General features: G+C 34.1%; 1 protein-coding gene across 5 annotated transcripts in view; it reads left to right on the plus strand.

The window, feature by feature from the left end:
* The window catches only part of LOC136037366 (mediator of RNA polymerase II transcription subunit 4-like), a 63,433-nt gene extending 53,948 nt beyond the window's left edge, over positions 1 to 9,485 (plus strand). For all 5 annotated transcript variants that reach the window (XM_065720087.1, XM_065720086.1, XM_065720088.1 and 2 more), the window contains 3 exons: positions 64 to 235; positions 2,513 to 2,611; positions 7,875 to 9,485. In XM_065720087.1, coding sequence (XP_065576159.1) covers positions 64 to 235; positions 2,513 to 2,611; positions 7,875 to 8,002 — 399 coding nt within the window. In that variant the 3' untranslated portion in view covers positions 8,003 to 9,485. The remainder of the gene's footprint in view (positions 1 to 63; positions 236 to 2,512; positions 2,612 to 7,874) is intronic.
* Positions 9,486 to 13,288: the final 3,803 nt, after the last annotated feature.

A 13,288-nucleotide genomic window follows, 5' to 3' on the forward strand; every position in this document is an offset into this window, starting at 1 on the left:
TGCTTATTTAATTTGACTTAAAGACCAGTTTTGTAAGTTGTTTTACCATAAATTATTTTCTAGGCCACTGTTGTTTACCAAGCGAAACAGAAGTTAGAGTCCATTAACAAAGCAGACAAGAAACCAGTTTCCTCTGAGGATTTAGTTAAACTAGCACATAGAATATCTGCTTCAAATGGTGTATGTGCCCCTCTTGCATGGAAAACAGGGGATTTACGACGACCTTACCCTACTGGTAAAATAATCTTAGTGAAGTTTTAGTAGATAAAATCACTGTTTGAACTCCTGGCTAATCTAATGTCTTCTGGAGACGTGTCTGATTTACATTTTTAATCAATAATTCGTCCCAGGGGGACTCAGCGCTACGAGCGGATTAGTTGGGGTGCGCCCCTGTATTTCGCGAATAATCAGGAATTGATAACTACTTAAAATGAATTTCATTTTTCACTGGTTCTTCTTCTTAAACCCAGACGGTCATGAAAGCCAATTGAGAGCTCTTTCACTGGCCTAATGCTACCTTCGAAATTAGGAATAAAGTCAATGAGACAAAAAACCCCAACCTTTGCTATTATCAGTAAGAAAAACTTTGTCTGGAGTTTACTAAAATAAAGTTTTTTGAAGCTCATATATATATATATATATATATATATATATATATATATATATATATATATATAATGTATATATATTTGTGTGTGCGTGTGTGTGTTACCGTGAATGTCCTTTGCTAATTCTCTTGATCCATGATTGTGTTTGTTTTCTTCACTTTAGATAAAAATATATTAAGTTCCACTTTTGCTTTGGGCTTTGGGACTGTCGTTCATTGATTCTAGCTTGATTTTTTGAACCGAATTTTGATCCTTTTATGATATTTTTTTATAGAATCTTTCAAGCCGTTTTTGTAGATCAAGAGTGAAGTTTAAGGGCTTTTCGACATTTTTCGGAGCTCATATTTCGGCTTTAGACCGTTCTTGAAGGATCCACTTGCCCAGCAAAAACTTATTCAGGGTTATAAAAAGTCAAGGTTCTTAAGGGAAGAATTGGTAGAGATAGAAAGTTTGTAAATCTCCCCGGGCCCTAATCCGGATCTTAGATGTGCAATTGAAAGTTTGATTAACATAGCAGTATAGTTTTCCTAGTTGAGGAAGTTTTCCTAGTTAAAGAATTCTGGGCAAGAAGAAGTTTTCCTAGTTAAAGAAGTGAAGAAGTTTTACTAGTTAAAGAATTCTGGGTCCTGAAAAGTCACGGTTCTTAACGGAAGGATTGGTAGAGATAGAAAGTATTTACATCTCCCTTATCTGGATTTTAGATATGCAATTGAAAGTTTGATTCACCTAGCACTGTAGTTTTTCTAGTTAAAGAATGTAATTTTCTTAGTTAAAGAATTCTGGGTAAGAAGAAGTTTTCCTAGTAAAAGAAGTGAAGAAGTTTTCCTAGTTAAAGAGTGTAGTTTTCCTAGTTAAAGAATTTTGGGTCATCAGAAGTCACGGTTCTTAACGGAAGAATTGGCAGAGATAGAAAGTTTGTAAGTCTACCCAGGCCCTAATAATATCTATCTTCTTTCTAGTACCTGATAGCCTAACATTTCTGACCATGACCAAGTGAAAAAAAATGAATGCTTGATTTAATAGAAGTCAAGGGGTAGAAACGCCGTTTCCCATAGGGTTTCAGTCTTGTCACTGATAAAAATAAAGGAAACATTTTCAGAATTAGCCATTAAAACGATTTGAAATGATTAACAGATTTTTACAGCAAATATTAAATTAATTTATGCATATATTGATGATTAACCGATGAAGTCATGCCATTGGACTAAGCTGTGAGCTAGGGAGGAATCAGAAGTTCATTTAAAAAATAAAGACTCTACTAACCTCTACTAACCGCTTTTGCAGTACCAAGGCGCCTGGAGCCAACACAGCTGTGCCACTTACCAATGGAAAAATAGACTTACCTATAGATAGAATTGCTTCAGTTCAAATGGGGTGTTTTTACTCTTTGATTTGGGGCAGATTAATATTTACAGAGTTGCATGATTTCATTTTTTTTCACTTTTTTATAAAAAGATTCGTCATCTGTGATCCTTAGGGAGAAAGGTCACCAATATTTTTGATTGTTTCTTTTACAAACAATTAAAAATTCTCGTCTCACAGACAACAGCGGCGATAAAATAGTGAAATATAAATGCTTTGCCAACACAAGTGCACATAAGTTCGTTCTTTAGAAGAGAAGAGTAGATTTCGGTTCAGTTGTCTTGGGAGGGAGGGGGATCAAAATAGGAAAAGTGAATTTTTAGGCCTTTGCTCTTCGATTTTTCCTGAGAGGAGGTCGCTTTTGTCGAACGTTTGAATGACTCCATCTATCCTCTCCCACGGTGCTTCTAGGTATGTATGATAAGTTATAAGATGTTGAAATTGAATCCACAGAGACGAAAGCGAAAAAAAACTAGACCTTCATTGCTACTTTTTTCAATCAAATTTATTTGTTTTAGTTATGAAATTGTTGTTTTTTTTAGATAAAGATATGAAGAGTGGTTTGCTCTTTCGAATGGGAGATTATAGTGGAAACTCTAGCCAAGGAGTGACGGAATTTGTGAGAAATGACTCAGCTATAGGTATGATATCTGAGGTGTCTTTTTTGACCCACCCTTTTTGTTATAATTCTCTATGTTCGTATTTTTTATTGATTCTCATTCCCAGCTTTTTGAGAATTCTCAAAGAATTCCTTAGAAATCTTTTCAATTCTTTGTCTGAATTCTTCAGGAATGAGTCAGCAGTAAGTAGATCACTTGAGGTTTCTTAGTTTAATCACTGTTTTTCGTCGTAAAGAGAATTTCGTGAATAATCAGTTTAGTCCTCACTTTTATAGATTATGTACAGGCATTTGATTCAGCTAATGACTTAGCTATGATTGTGATATTTAAGGTATCCTATATAACCCTCTATCCCTTATTTGTTACATAATTCTCTGTTGTCTTATTTTTATTCTTTAAATTAATTTTCATATCTAAGTTTATGAGAAAATGGATGAACCATGTTCATGAGAAATGAGTCAGTTTTAGGCACAGCACTTGAGGTTTCTTAGTTTAATCACTGTTTTTTGTCGTAAAGAGAAGTTCGTGAATAATCAGTTTAGTCCTCACTTTTATTGATTATGTACAGGCATTTGATTCAGCTAATGGGGTATTTTAGGTATCCTATATAACTCTCTATCCCTTATTTGTTACATAATTCTCTGTTGTCTTATTTTTATTCTTTAAATTAATTCTCATATCTAAGCTTATGAGAAAATGGATCAACTATGTTCATGAGAAATGAGTCAGTTTTAGGCACAGCACTTGAGGTTTCTTAGTTTAATCACCTTTTTTTGTCGTAAGGAGAAGTTAGTGAATAATCAGTTTAGTCATCACTTTTATTGGTTATGTACAGGCATTCATTTCAGCTAATGGGGTATTTTAGGTATCGTATATAACTCTCTGTCCCTTATTTGTTACATAATTCTCTGTTGTCTTATTTTTAGTCTTTAAATTAATTCTCATATCTAAGTTTATGAGAAAATGGATCAACTATGTTCATGAGAAATGAGTCAGTTTTAGGCACAGCACTTGAGGTTTCTTAGTTTAATCACCTTTTTTTTGTCGTAAGGAGAAATTAGTGAATAATCAGTTTAGTCATCACTTTTATTGGTTATGTACAGGCATTCATTTCAGCTAATGACTAAACTATGATTGGGGTATTTTAGGTATCCTATATAACTCTCTGTCCCTTATTTGTTACATTATTCTCTGTTATGTTATTTTTATTCTTTAAATTAATACTTATATCTAACTTTATGAGAAAATGGATCAACTATGTTCATGAGAACTTAGTCAGTTTTAGGCACAGCACTTAAGGTTTCTTATTATAGCTACTGTTTCTTATCGCATGGATCGTATAATTGAGAAGCGTGAATCACCTGTTTTGTCCTGGCTTTTATTGATCGTGTACATGCATTGGATTTTGTCGATAGAAAATCCTTAGTATGTATGTATCAATCTAGTGTCCATCATACCCTTAAAATACAGCACTGATGGAGTATAAAGAAAGAAAAGGGAAATAAACAAATAAATTCTGACAAATGCAAACAAAACCAAAATAAAGTGGAACTGACAGGAAAAAAAAAGAAAAGAAAAAAAATACAAATAAGTGCAATTATACGTACGACAAGACACATTATCAACGAAGGAACATTTCAGAGGTGCTTTCGCCAATTAAAATTGGGGTTTTCATCAACATTTAGTGGAGGTTCAATCCTTGTATTGTATACCAGATAAATGCATTAGAGTGAATAATGCTAATCATGAGACCAATACTCAAGCGGATTGAATCTGAAGTTACGTAGGACCTATTCATATGGATTATTTTGATTGACTTCGTCCTAAGGACGACGGCAAAGGGCACATCGTTTGTAAATAACAAAAAGTCTGTTAGACCTAGACTGTGTAAATAATCTGATTATCCTAGATAAAAACGTTTGCAGAATGGTTGCATATCTGGAGCTTTTGAGAGTTCGGGGTGCCAGGGTAGGTTTGAAAATTAATGCGAAGACTTAAACTAAATTAAGCATAAGGGCGATGTTGAATAACTAGAAGATTGATCAAGGGGATGGTTTCACTTGCCAGCGTAATATTATTAGGACAGATGATGGACACAGTGAAAATTTAAAAAGAAGAATAGCCAAGGCCCTGGGTCTTGTTTTCAAAAACCTGTGTTGTTTTCACAAACTTTGAAAACTGAAGGATCAGTGTATAAACCGAGATTAAAATATTGAAAACTACTGTAATGACAGGGGTCAATTATGGGTCGGAAGCGTTAAAAATTCAGCAGGCTGATGAAGATTTGTTAAGTGGTTTTTAGAGGAACGGTCTGTGTATAGTTTTGGGTTCCCGTTTGACTAACCTTATATCAAAGGACAAGCTGTACTAAAACGGGGCTCAATGGCACTTTCTATGGCTCTAATGAAAGAAAGATTGAGATGGCTAAAACAGGTTTTACGGATGAGAGATAACAGATTGATAAAGATTGGGCTCTTCTGACCATCTATTTCTGCTAAAAGAAAATCCGGTCGCCCCCGAACGGGATAGAACACATCATAAAGAGGGTTTTGAAGGAAATGGGAGATTGTGGGAAGGGACAAAAAGTGAAGTTTTGGATAGTGTGCAAACCGGGATTAAAATATTGAAAACTATGGTAATGACAGGGGTCAATTATAGGTCTGAAGCGTGAAAAATTCAACAGGCAGAGGAAGATTTGTTATGTGGTTTTAAGAGGAACTGCCTGTGTATAGTTTTGGGTCCCCGTTTGACTAACCTTATATCAAAGGACAAGTTGTACTAAAACGGGGCTCAATGGCACTTTCTATGGTTTTAATGAAAGATAGGTTGAGATGGCTAAAACAGGTTTTACGGACGAGGGATAGCAGATTGACAAAAATTGGGCTTTTGTGACCATCCATTTATGCTAAAAGAAACTCTGGTCGACCACGAATGGGATAGAACAGATCATAAAGAGGGTTTTTAAGGAAATGGGAGATTGTGAGAAGGGACAAAAAGTGACGTTTTGGATATATTGGGATGAAGGAGAATGATGAGCAGCTGTTTTGGCCTCGAGGACTTTGTGCTGCAGTCACTTGTTATGTTCAGCAGTAGTATTCGATAATTTTTATTTACAGTTTTACTGTCGATCAGTTTTGACTCATAGATTACTTCTAATTGACAAGTAAATACAAAACAGAAATATCGAGCAATAATAATAACAATACATTCCAACCCTCTTTACAGGTATGAAATGCACTTGGAGGAGTACAAAAATACAGGAGAATGAATTAAAAATGAAAACATCAACAAGAAAAACTCTCTAGGAAAATAAAATTTCAGCTATTTAGACAACATAATTAATCTACATTTAAGTAGAAAGTCGACTATATTTTCTCTACGCTTACGGAACCTGTCCACAAGCTAGTCCATGTTTGAAGAAATATCAGAAACCCCATATCTACTTGAAATACACCGGTTGCCAAATGTACAACGAACTACTATTTTAAATAAGACAGTTAACTAAATGAGAAAATGTAAAACAAAGAATAACTACAAAAATTTAAAAAATAATAGTAATATATAAATAAAATAAAAAGGAAAGCCCCTACTGTTTCTATTTTACATTTGTAAACTTAACGAATAGAAAGAGAGAAAAAATAGAAAAGGAACTAAAAAAAAAATGCAGCAAAGAAAGAATAAAGCTTACCGCATCAGTAAGTTCTGCCTCCCACAGAGACTATTGGCCATGGCTTTACTGTAATTAGCCATGGCTCTCCAGTTTTTCATCACCTCCACCAAGTTGATTTTAGTTCAAAAATCGACTTGGTGGAAGTGATGGAAAACTTGAGCCTTGATTCTTTTGCAAACACTTAAAAATTTCCTTCTCACAGACAATAGAGGAGAAAAAATAATGAAATATGAATACTTTGCCAACACAAGTACACATAAGTTCGTTATTTAGAAGAAAGGAGTACATTTCAGTTCAGTTGTCTTGGGAGGGAAGGGGATCAAAATAGGAAAAGTGAAATTAGACCTTTGCTCTTCAGTTTTTTCTGAGAGCAGGTCGCTTTTATCGAACGTATGAATGACTCCATCTATCCTGTCCACTGTGCCTCTAGGTATGTATGATAAGTTATAAGATGTTGAGACTGAATCCACAGAGACGAAAGCGAATCTACAGGCCGATAGTCTCTGCGAGAGGCAAAGCGTGCACAACCTTTTTTCAGAATTATATGAAATGTTCAGTAGTTTTAGCTAACATCCGTAGAAGCTTTTGGGTACAACTTTGCTTATGTCAGACTTGTGTGATTATGTTGATTTAGCTTTATTACCACATTAAATAAATTGGCACTATTTCTATATCAGTCCTCAAATAAAAGTTTTTCGGATTTTATTTATGTACAGGGGCATTAGGTATCGAATGTTGTATTCTCGTCGGTTTCGGTTCTTTTTTCAAATGATATCGGACTCGATCCCTCTCTGCTGAGTAAAGTGGGCAGATTAGGCCTTTGACTCTTGAACGCTTATTATCATATCGTTACATTTCTGTTTTTTAGCATATATTATAGATTGATTATATAACTCCCATATTTTCAATTTTACGTCTAGAAACCCTATTAACGAAAGAGAAAACTACCATAAACAACTATAATGATATACAAGGAAACAAAATAAAAACTAAAAGGTCTGAATGACGAGAAAAATCTATATTTGAAAGAATTCTAAAATTATGACCCAGAAGTGTTAAATACTCTTTTCTTCTTGGTTTACGGATGTAAAAAAAAGGTTTCAGTCTTCACTTTTTTCCTTTATTTTGCAGTAATAATTTAACTCTTTCTTCTATACATTTAAAATCAAACGTGCACAAGCATATGTCTTTATGTACATAATTGAAGTATAAGCTTCATTAACCTGGCTAGGAAATTAGCCAGGCTGAATAATTTTGGAAACATGGGGATATGGGAAGCCTATAGACCGAATTTATAGTTTGGGGAAAAAAAATCCGACGTTATTATAACACGTATCTTAGGTTATGATGCTCAAGGTGCTGATTAAAAATTTAAAATTTCAAGGTGCTGATTGTCTACGCTTGTATACAGTTATAACAATTTATAATACAGTTTATAACAAAACATATACAGTTTATAACAATTTGCCAATCAAGCTAAATCCATATGAATCTATTGTGAAAAAATCCAAATTATTTGACCTTTAATGTTAATTATTCAAGGAGTTCAGTTTTTTCTTACTAAGTAAAGAAAATATCCTGACAAATTATTTAGTTGAATTTTTTCTCCTATAGAAGCTGGGACCTATAGCTGGTTTAGTTCTACCCCTCATATCGTGGGAGGAAGCTCAAATGTGATGCAAAGGCAAGAGGATGGGGAGTCTTCTGATTCATCTTCTTCGTCCGATTCAGATTCTCCTTAGTTTCCTGTCCAAAGTTTTCTATACAGCTGAAAAATGTTCGCTTGTAATTTTGCATTTGAGAAGTGTATTCCATCACTGCTGTGCACAGGACGGAGCCATCAATCTTAATGGAGCCCAGAATCTAAAAAATGAAGTGGAAATGGTCTTGTCTTGGATTTATCTCGTGTTTGTGTGACCATCTTGTTGTCCCAAATAGACATTTTTGCGATTTACGTCATATTTTATACGTTTTTGTCGTTAGCTGCTGTGAGATATATTTTAAAAAACGTAAAATTTAACGGTACAATAACAAGTTTGGTCACATTTTGTCTGAACAAAAGGAGAAGAACAATTGCACAAGTCAGAGAGAAGCATAAAACAGCTGCAAATGTAGAACAAAGCAATATAATTAGATTTCAAACTGCTCTTTTTTTTAATAATGGTTATCGATTTCACAGGGGAAATAATCACAAAATTGCTGAGGTGTGGCCGATGTGAAGTTTTGCACCTTTATGGTACAGAGAATGGATGCAATCAGTAAGAGGGGCAGTATTTAATATATAAGATTATTCCAAATAACCCCCCTTCTTTCGGTAAATTGAAAAAATTAGGTCCTAAAAATGCACATATTTAGACCCGTTTACTTTTGTATATTGATTGCTCACTATTCTCGAACCATTTTTTTTCATATTTGCATTCATGATCATATTGTTCTTCCAGGTGTGTATTGTAATGTGTAATTTAGCTCTGCAGTAAACTTAAATTTCTCAGTGCAACTGAATATATATTTTTTTAATGAAGGTCTAACCGACATCTTGGCGGATCGTTCCCATTATATCGCTTGGTTAAATCTCAGTAAGAAAATGATAGTTAATTTAAAGGTTTACTGGTTATACTAGTTAAAGGTTATACATTCGAAATAACATTGATTTTATATATGCTATGCCTGGCTATGCTTGCCAGATGTGGGGTAGTGGGTCTTTATACGTTTGTATATCCCCTTTTGTTGTCTTAGTGCAACTGAATATGTTTGTGTAACTGAATATATATTTTTTTTTATGAAGGTTTAACCGACATCTTGGCAGGTCGTTCCCATTATATCGCTTGGTTAAATATCAGTAAGAAAGTGATAGTTAGTTTAAAGGTTTACTGGTTATACTGGTTAAAGGTTATACATTCAAAATAATATTGATTTTATATGCTACGCCTGGCTATGCTTGCTGGATGTGGAGTATTGGGTCTTTATATGTTTGTATATCCCCTTTTGTTGTCTTAGTGCAATTGAATATATATTTTTTTTAATGAAAGTCTAACATCTTGGCGGATCATTCCCATTATATCGCTTGGTTAAACTTCAGTAAGAAACTGGTAGTTAGTTTAAAGGTTTACGGGTTATCAATGAATATGTTTCTTCTTCCTCCTTCTGCAGTAATTTATGGTTAATTGTTTTCCCTTTTTGTTCTCAATACCGTGTCTATGGAATAAATCCAATCATTTTCAGTTATTATTTGCTCTTTTGTTCTTTGTTGTAATCTCTTCTTCTGATAACAATTAAAGATAAATATATAAATATTCATATAACTTGGCTAGGAAGATATTGAATACATCATTTAACGCCTATTTATGCTCGTTTCTGAATTCAATAATCACTCCTGTGCCTAATTTTTTTTTTGAGCCCTTAAAGGGGCTCAAAACAGTCCTTAGTAACCAACAGTATGAAACATAATTCTAAAAAAACGTTCAGTGAGGAAAAATGGCATTTTTGGCTGTTTTAGGAATGGTAATGACTATTTTCATTAATCTTGATAATAAAATGTTATTTTGAGAAAAATATCGCAAGAAGATCAATGAATTTTTCCTTTAGTTCTTAATTCATTTATTTATTTATTTTTTTTTTTTTTTAATACAAAAGGACAAGAAAGATTTAAAGAAACTCTGTGTAGAAACTCATAATTGTGTAATATTTTGTTATTTTGATATCCCTCAGTTTTTAAAGCCGAACAGATTTTCTGCCAAAAAGAAACGATAAAAGATAGGAATGATACCTCTCCGAAGGTTTTGCCTGAATGTTTACCAAACCTCTTTTATTTTAAATTTTTGTTCCACTTTACTTTTAAGCAGTAATACAGCTAGTGTATAGTTATTGGAAAGAAAAAGTTCTTTTGTTTTACTTTACTAAAATAGGGGAGTTTGGGTGGTGAAAATGGATTAGGTAAAGCAATATATTTGTTTTAATAAAATATATAAGTTTTCAAGCACACCCCATACAAAAACATAACATTCTACATGCCGCACAAAGCTCTGATGGTGAGTGTATTTGGTAAAAAAGAAAACACTAAAGAGGAAAATGAAAAAGACGGGCAGTCGCAGTTGAGTTGAGCTTAGATGAGTTAAGGCTGCATGGTTCTTCTGTTGAGGTTATTTCCCAGCAATTCATTTTACCTAAGCCTGAGAGAGGGAGTTAGACAAACAGTCTTCAAAAATTTATATGCCTGAAAAGAAAAGACTTCTCTACGAAGAGGAAATACATGCTAAAAATTTGGATTGTAACTGATACCAAAGGCAAAAATCTTATGAATTCCATCGATTTTTGGAGATTTGGTATAAAATGGGCAAGTACGTTTTTTAAAAACTAATTTTCTGTTTGTCTTTAAAGTCTAAGAATCTGCAATATCTGAAAATGAAAACAAAGGAAAAATTTAATTAGTTCTGTGAACAATATCCGTATGAATGTGGCATTTTGAAATCTTTTCGTAGGAAAAATGCTTCTCTTTGTTTTAAAAACTGGTAGAGATTAGTAGCATGTGTAACTTCACCTAAATATGTAAACACCAGCAGCAAGCACAAATTCTTCTAAAAATAGGTATAAATATGCATCGGTATAATCCAAAAATGTATAGGTATAAAATTGTTCTACTAATATGGACGTATTCGGGACACCATAATGCTTCAGTCCTTTTGCCTTTTGGTGATTTATTCTAAAAGAAAATAGTGAGTTTTTATTGCTTTCAGTGGCAACCCTGGCTATGCCTGATTAAACAATTTTTGAAGAGCTTCTAAATTTAAGACTGGTTAACACCGGCTCGTTTAAACTCGGACTCCAATATGTTTTAGGAACTTTGAACATGAAAGTTTCGTAATTAGTTATAGTCATTCGAACTTTGTAAAAGTGTCGTGTCGTAACAAAATACGTTTATCTTGGCAAAAGCATTTGTTCGACAGCATAAGAATATACGCGGAGTATATATATATGTATATACTCTTATGCAGTAAGTTGGTCATGCTTGATATTCGGGGTTGCTAACTTCAGTGATTGATCACCAAATTAGGTGACTTATCTTAAATTAGTGATGTCATCATAAAATTTTATGATTTTACTACGCTTGGGTTACAGCTTTTGAATATAGAGAGCTAAAATCTGATGAGAATACTATTAAATAGTATTGATTGTTAGTGGATGATGAACTCATTATATTTAAAAATAGCCTATCATAGGTAGCACAATAGTGCTGCCTAAGGTCAGAGCGATATGGGCACAATGTATTATTTTCGTGTTTTAGTTTCCCAGTCTTTGTTGTTGTTTTTTAGACCAGGGCACTTCGCATAGAAGGAGTTGTCGTAAAAATATTGAAAGGGGCTCATTCGATTAGAAATTGAAAGGGCTGGCCCTCTTTTTAATAGTCAAAATTGATTGAAGGACAACCAGTCCCCTCCCCTCCCCGTCCATCACTCTCCAATATTTATCGAATCCAAATTTTGAAATAGCCATTTTGTTTAGCGTACATGAAAGTTCCTGAAATTGTGTCTTAGAGTATAGCAATCCCCAAAAGCCCTCAGGGCAAGTGTTGTAACTTATGTGCCAGGGATATATCAGGTTTTTGTAGAAAGAGTGATTGCGTAAACTTCAATCGGGGATTACTGAATTGGTAATCAGATTGTCTAGAGCCCTTCTTATAGTCAAAGGGGTTGGTGGGTAGCTACTCCCTCTCCCTCACACGTATTTTTTCCCTGAAATGTATCTTATAGAAATTTTGAGATGATAATTTTTTAAAATAGTCTAAAGATTACATAATAAGCCAGTGGGGTTGACGCAGCCTCCCGGAGTCGGAGGTAAGGGTTGCTATTTGTACACTGGGGCCATATAAATCTTTATGGAAGAAGTGGTAGTGCGAACTTTAGAGGAGGCTCATTTGATTGTAAATGCGTGGTTCTAGCTCTCTTTTAAGAGTAAAAAGTGACGGAGGGCAACTAGCCTTCCGCTCCTTAATATTCTCTTTTCCAAACACATCCAATTGAAATTGTGAGACAGCCATTTTGTTCACAATAGTCCAAAGAGCATATAACAAGGTCGTCAGGGTGGATACAGCCCCTCTTCCCCCATCCAGAGACAAAGGGTAAGGGTTGTAAGCTATGCCTGGGGCATATGAGGTTTTTTTGGAACGGGTGGTTGTATAAACGTCAGGTCGGAAGGGGCTTATTTCACTGAAAGCTGACAGTTCTAGTGCCCTTTTTAAGAATCAAAATTGAATGGTGGGCTACCTTTCCTCTCCCCCTGCTCCAACATTTCAATTTTAAGAAATATTTGGATGTCAACCTCCACACAGTCCTTCTGCCAATTCTTTCATAGCTGATATATAGTATATATTATTGAAAAAGGTATTTATTTTAAAATTTACTTTCAAAACAGACGATGGACATTCAGATAAACCTATCAAACAATACTGAGTAGAGTTTTGAACTAAATAAAAACATGTTACGCATATATGGATTGTGCAAAGGGTGTGTAACTCAGAAACGACTAAGTATATTAATTTGAAACTTTCAGAAAATGGTGAGGGAGATGATAAAAAACAATATTTCCATGCTACCACTACTGCTACTACTAACATACCACTCCACTTACAAGATTGAGAGAAAATTCAAACTAAACCAAAGATGCTAAGTGCATGTACATTGTGAAAAGAGCGTTTCTTGTACAGAGTTCTTACCAAAAGCTGCCTTGATGCTCATTGATCTATCATTTAAAACTAAGATAGAAAATACGAAGAAAAAGCTAATCTTTAATGCTGATAAACTATGTCCCCTGAAATTTCACTTTCTCTATTTTGCCAGGCAAAGGTGAAATCTGTACATCTTAAATAATTTAAGATAATTTTAACAATATGTTCCTTTATAGGTGATTTAGAGAGTATAAAGTGAGGAATTCCTGTGTCATTTTGTTTTCGCAGTATATGCGCTTATTTTGAATTTCGAATTCTTTGAATTTCGCTTTGAATTTCGGCGATCTCAACTTGAACGTAGTCAAAG

This window comes from Artemia franciscana, chromosome 16 (assembly GCF_032884065.1).
Source record: "Artemia franciscana chromosome 16, ASM3288406v1, whole genome shotgun sequence".
In the NCBI taxonomy this organism is placed as follows: domain Eukaryota; kingdom Metazoa; phylum Arthropoda; class Branchiopoda; order Anostraca; family Artemiidae; genus Artemia; species Artemia franciscana.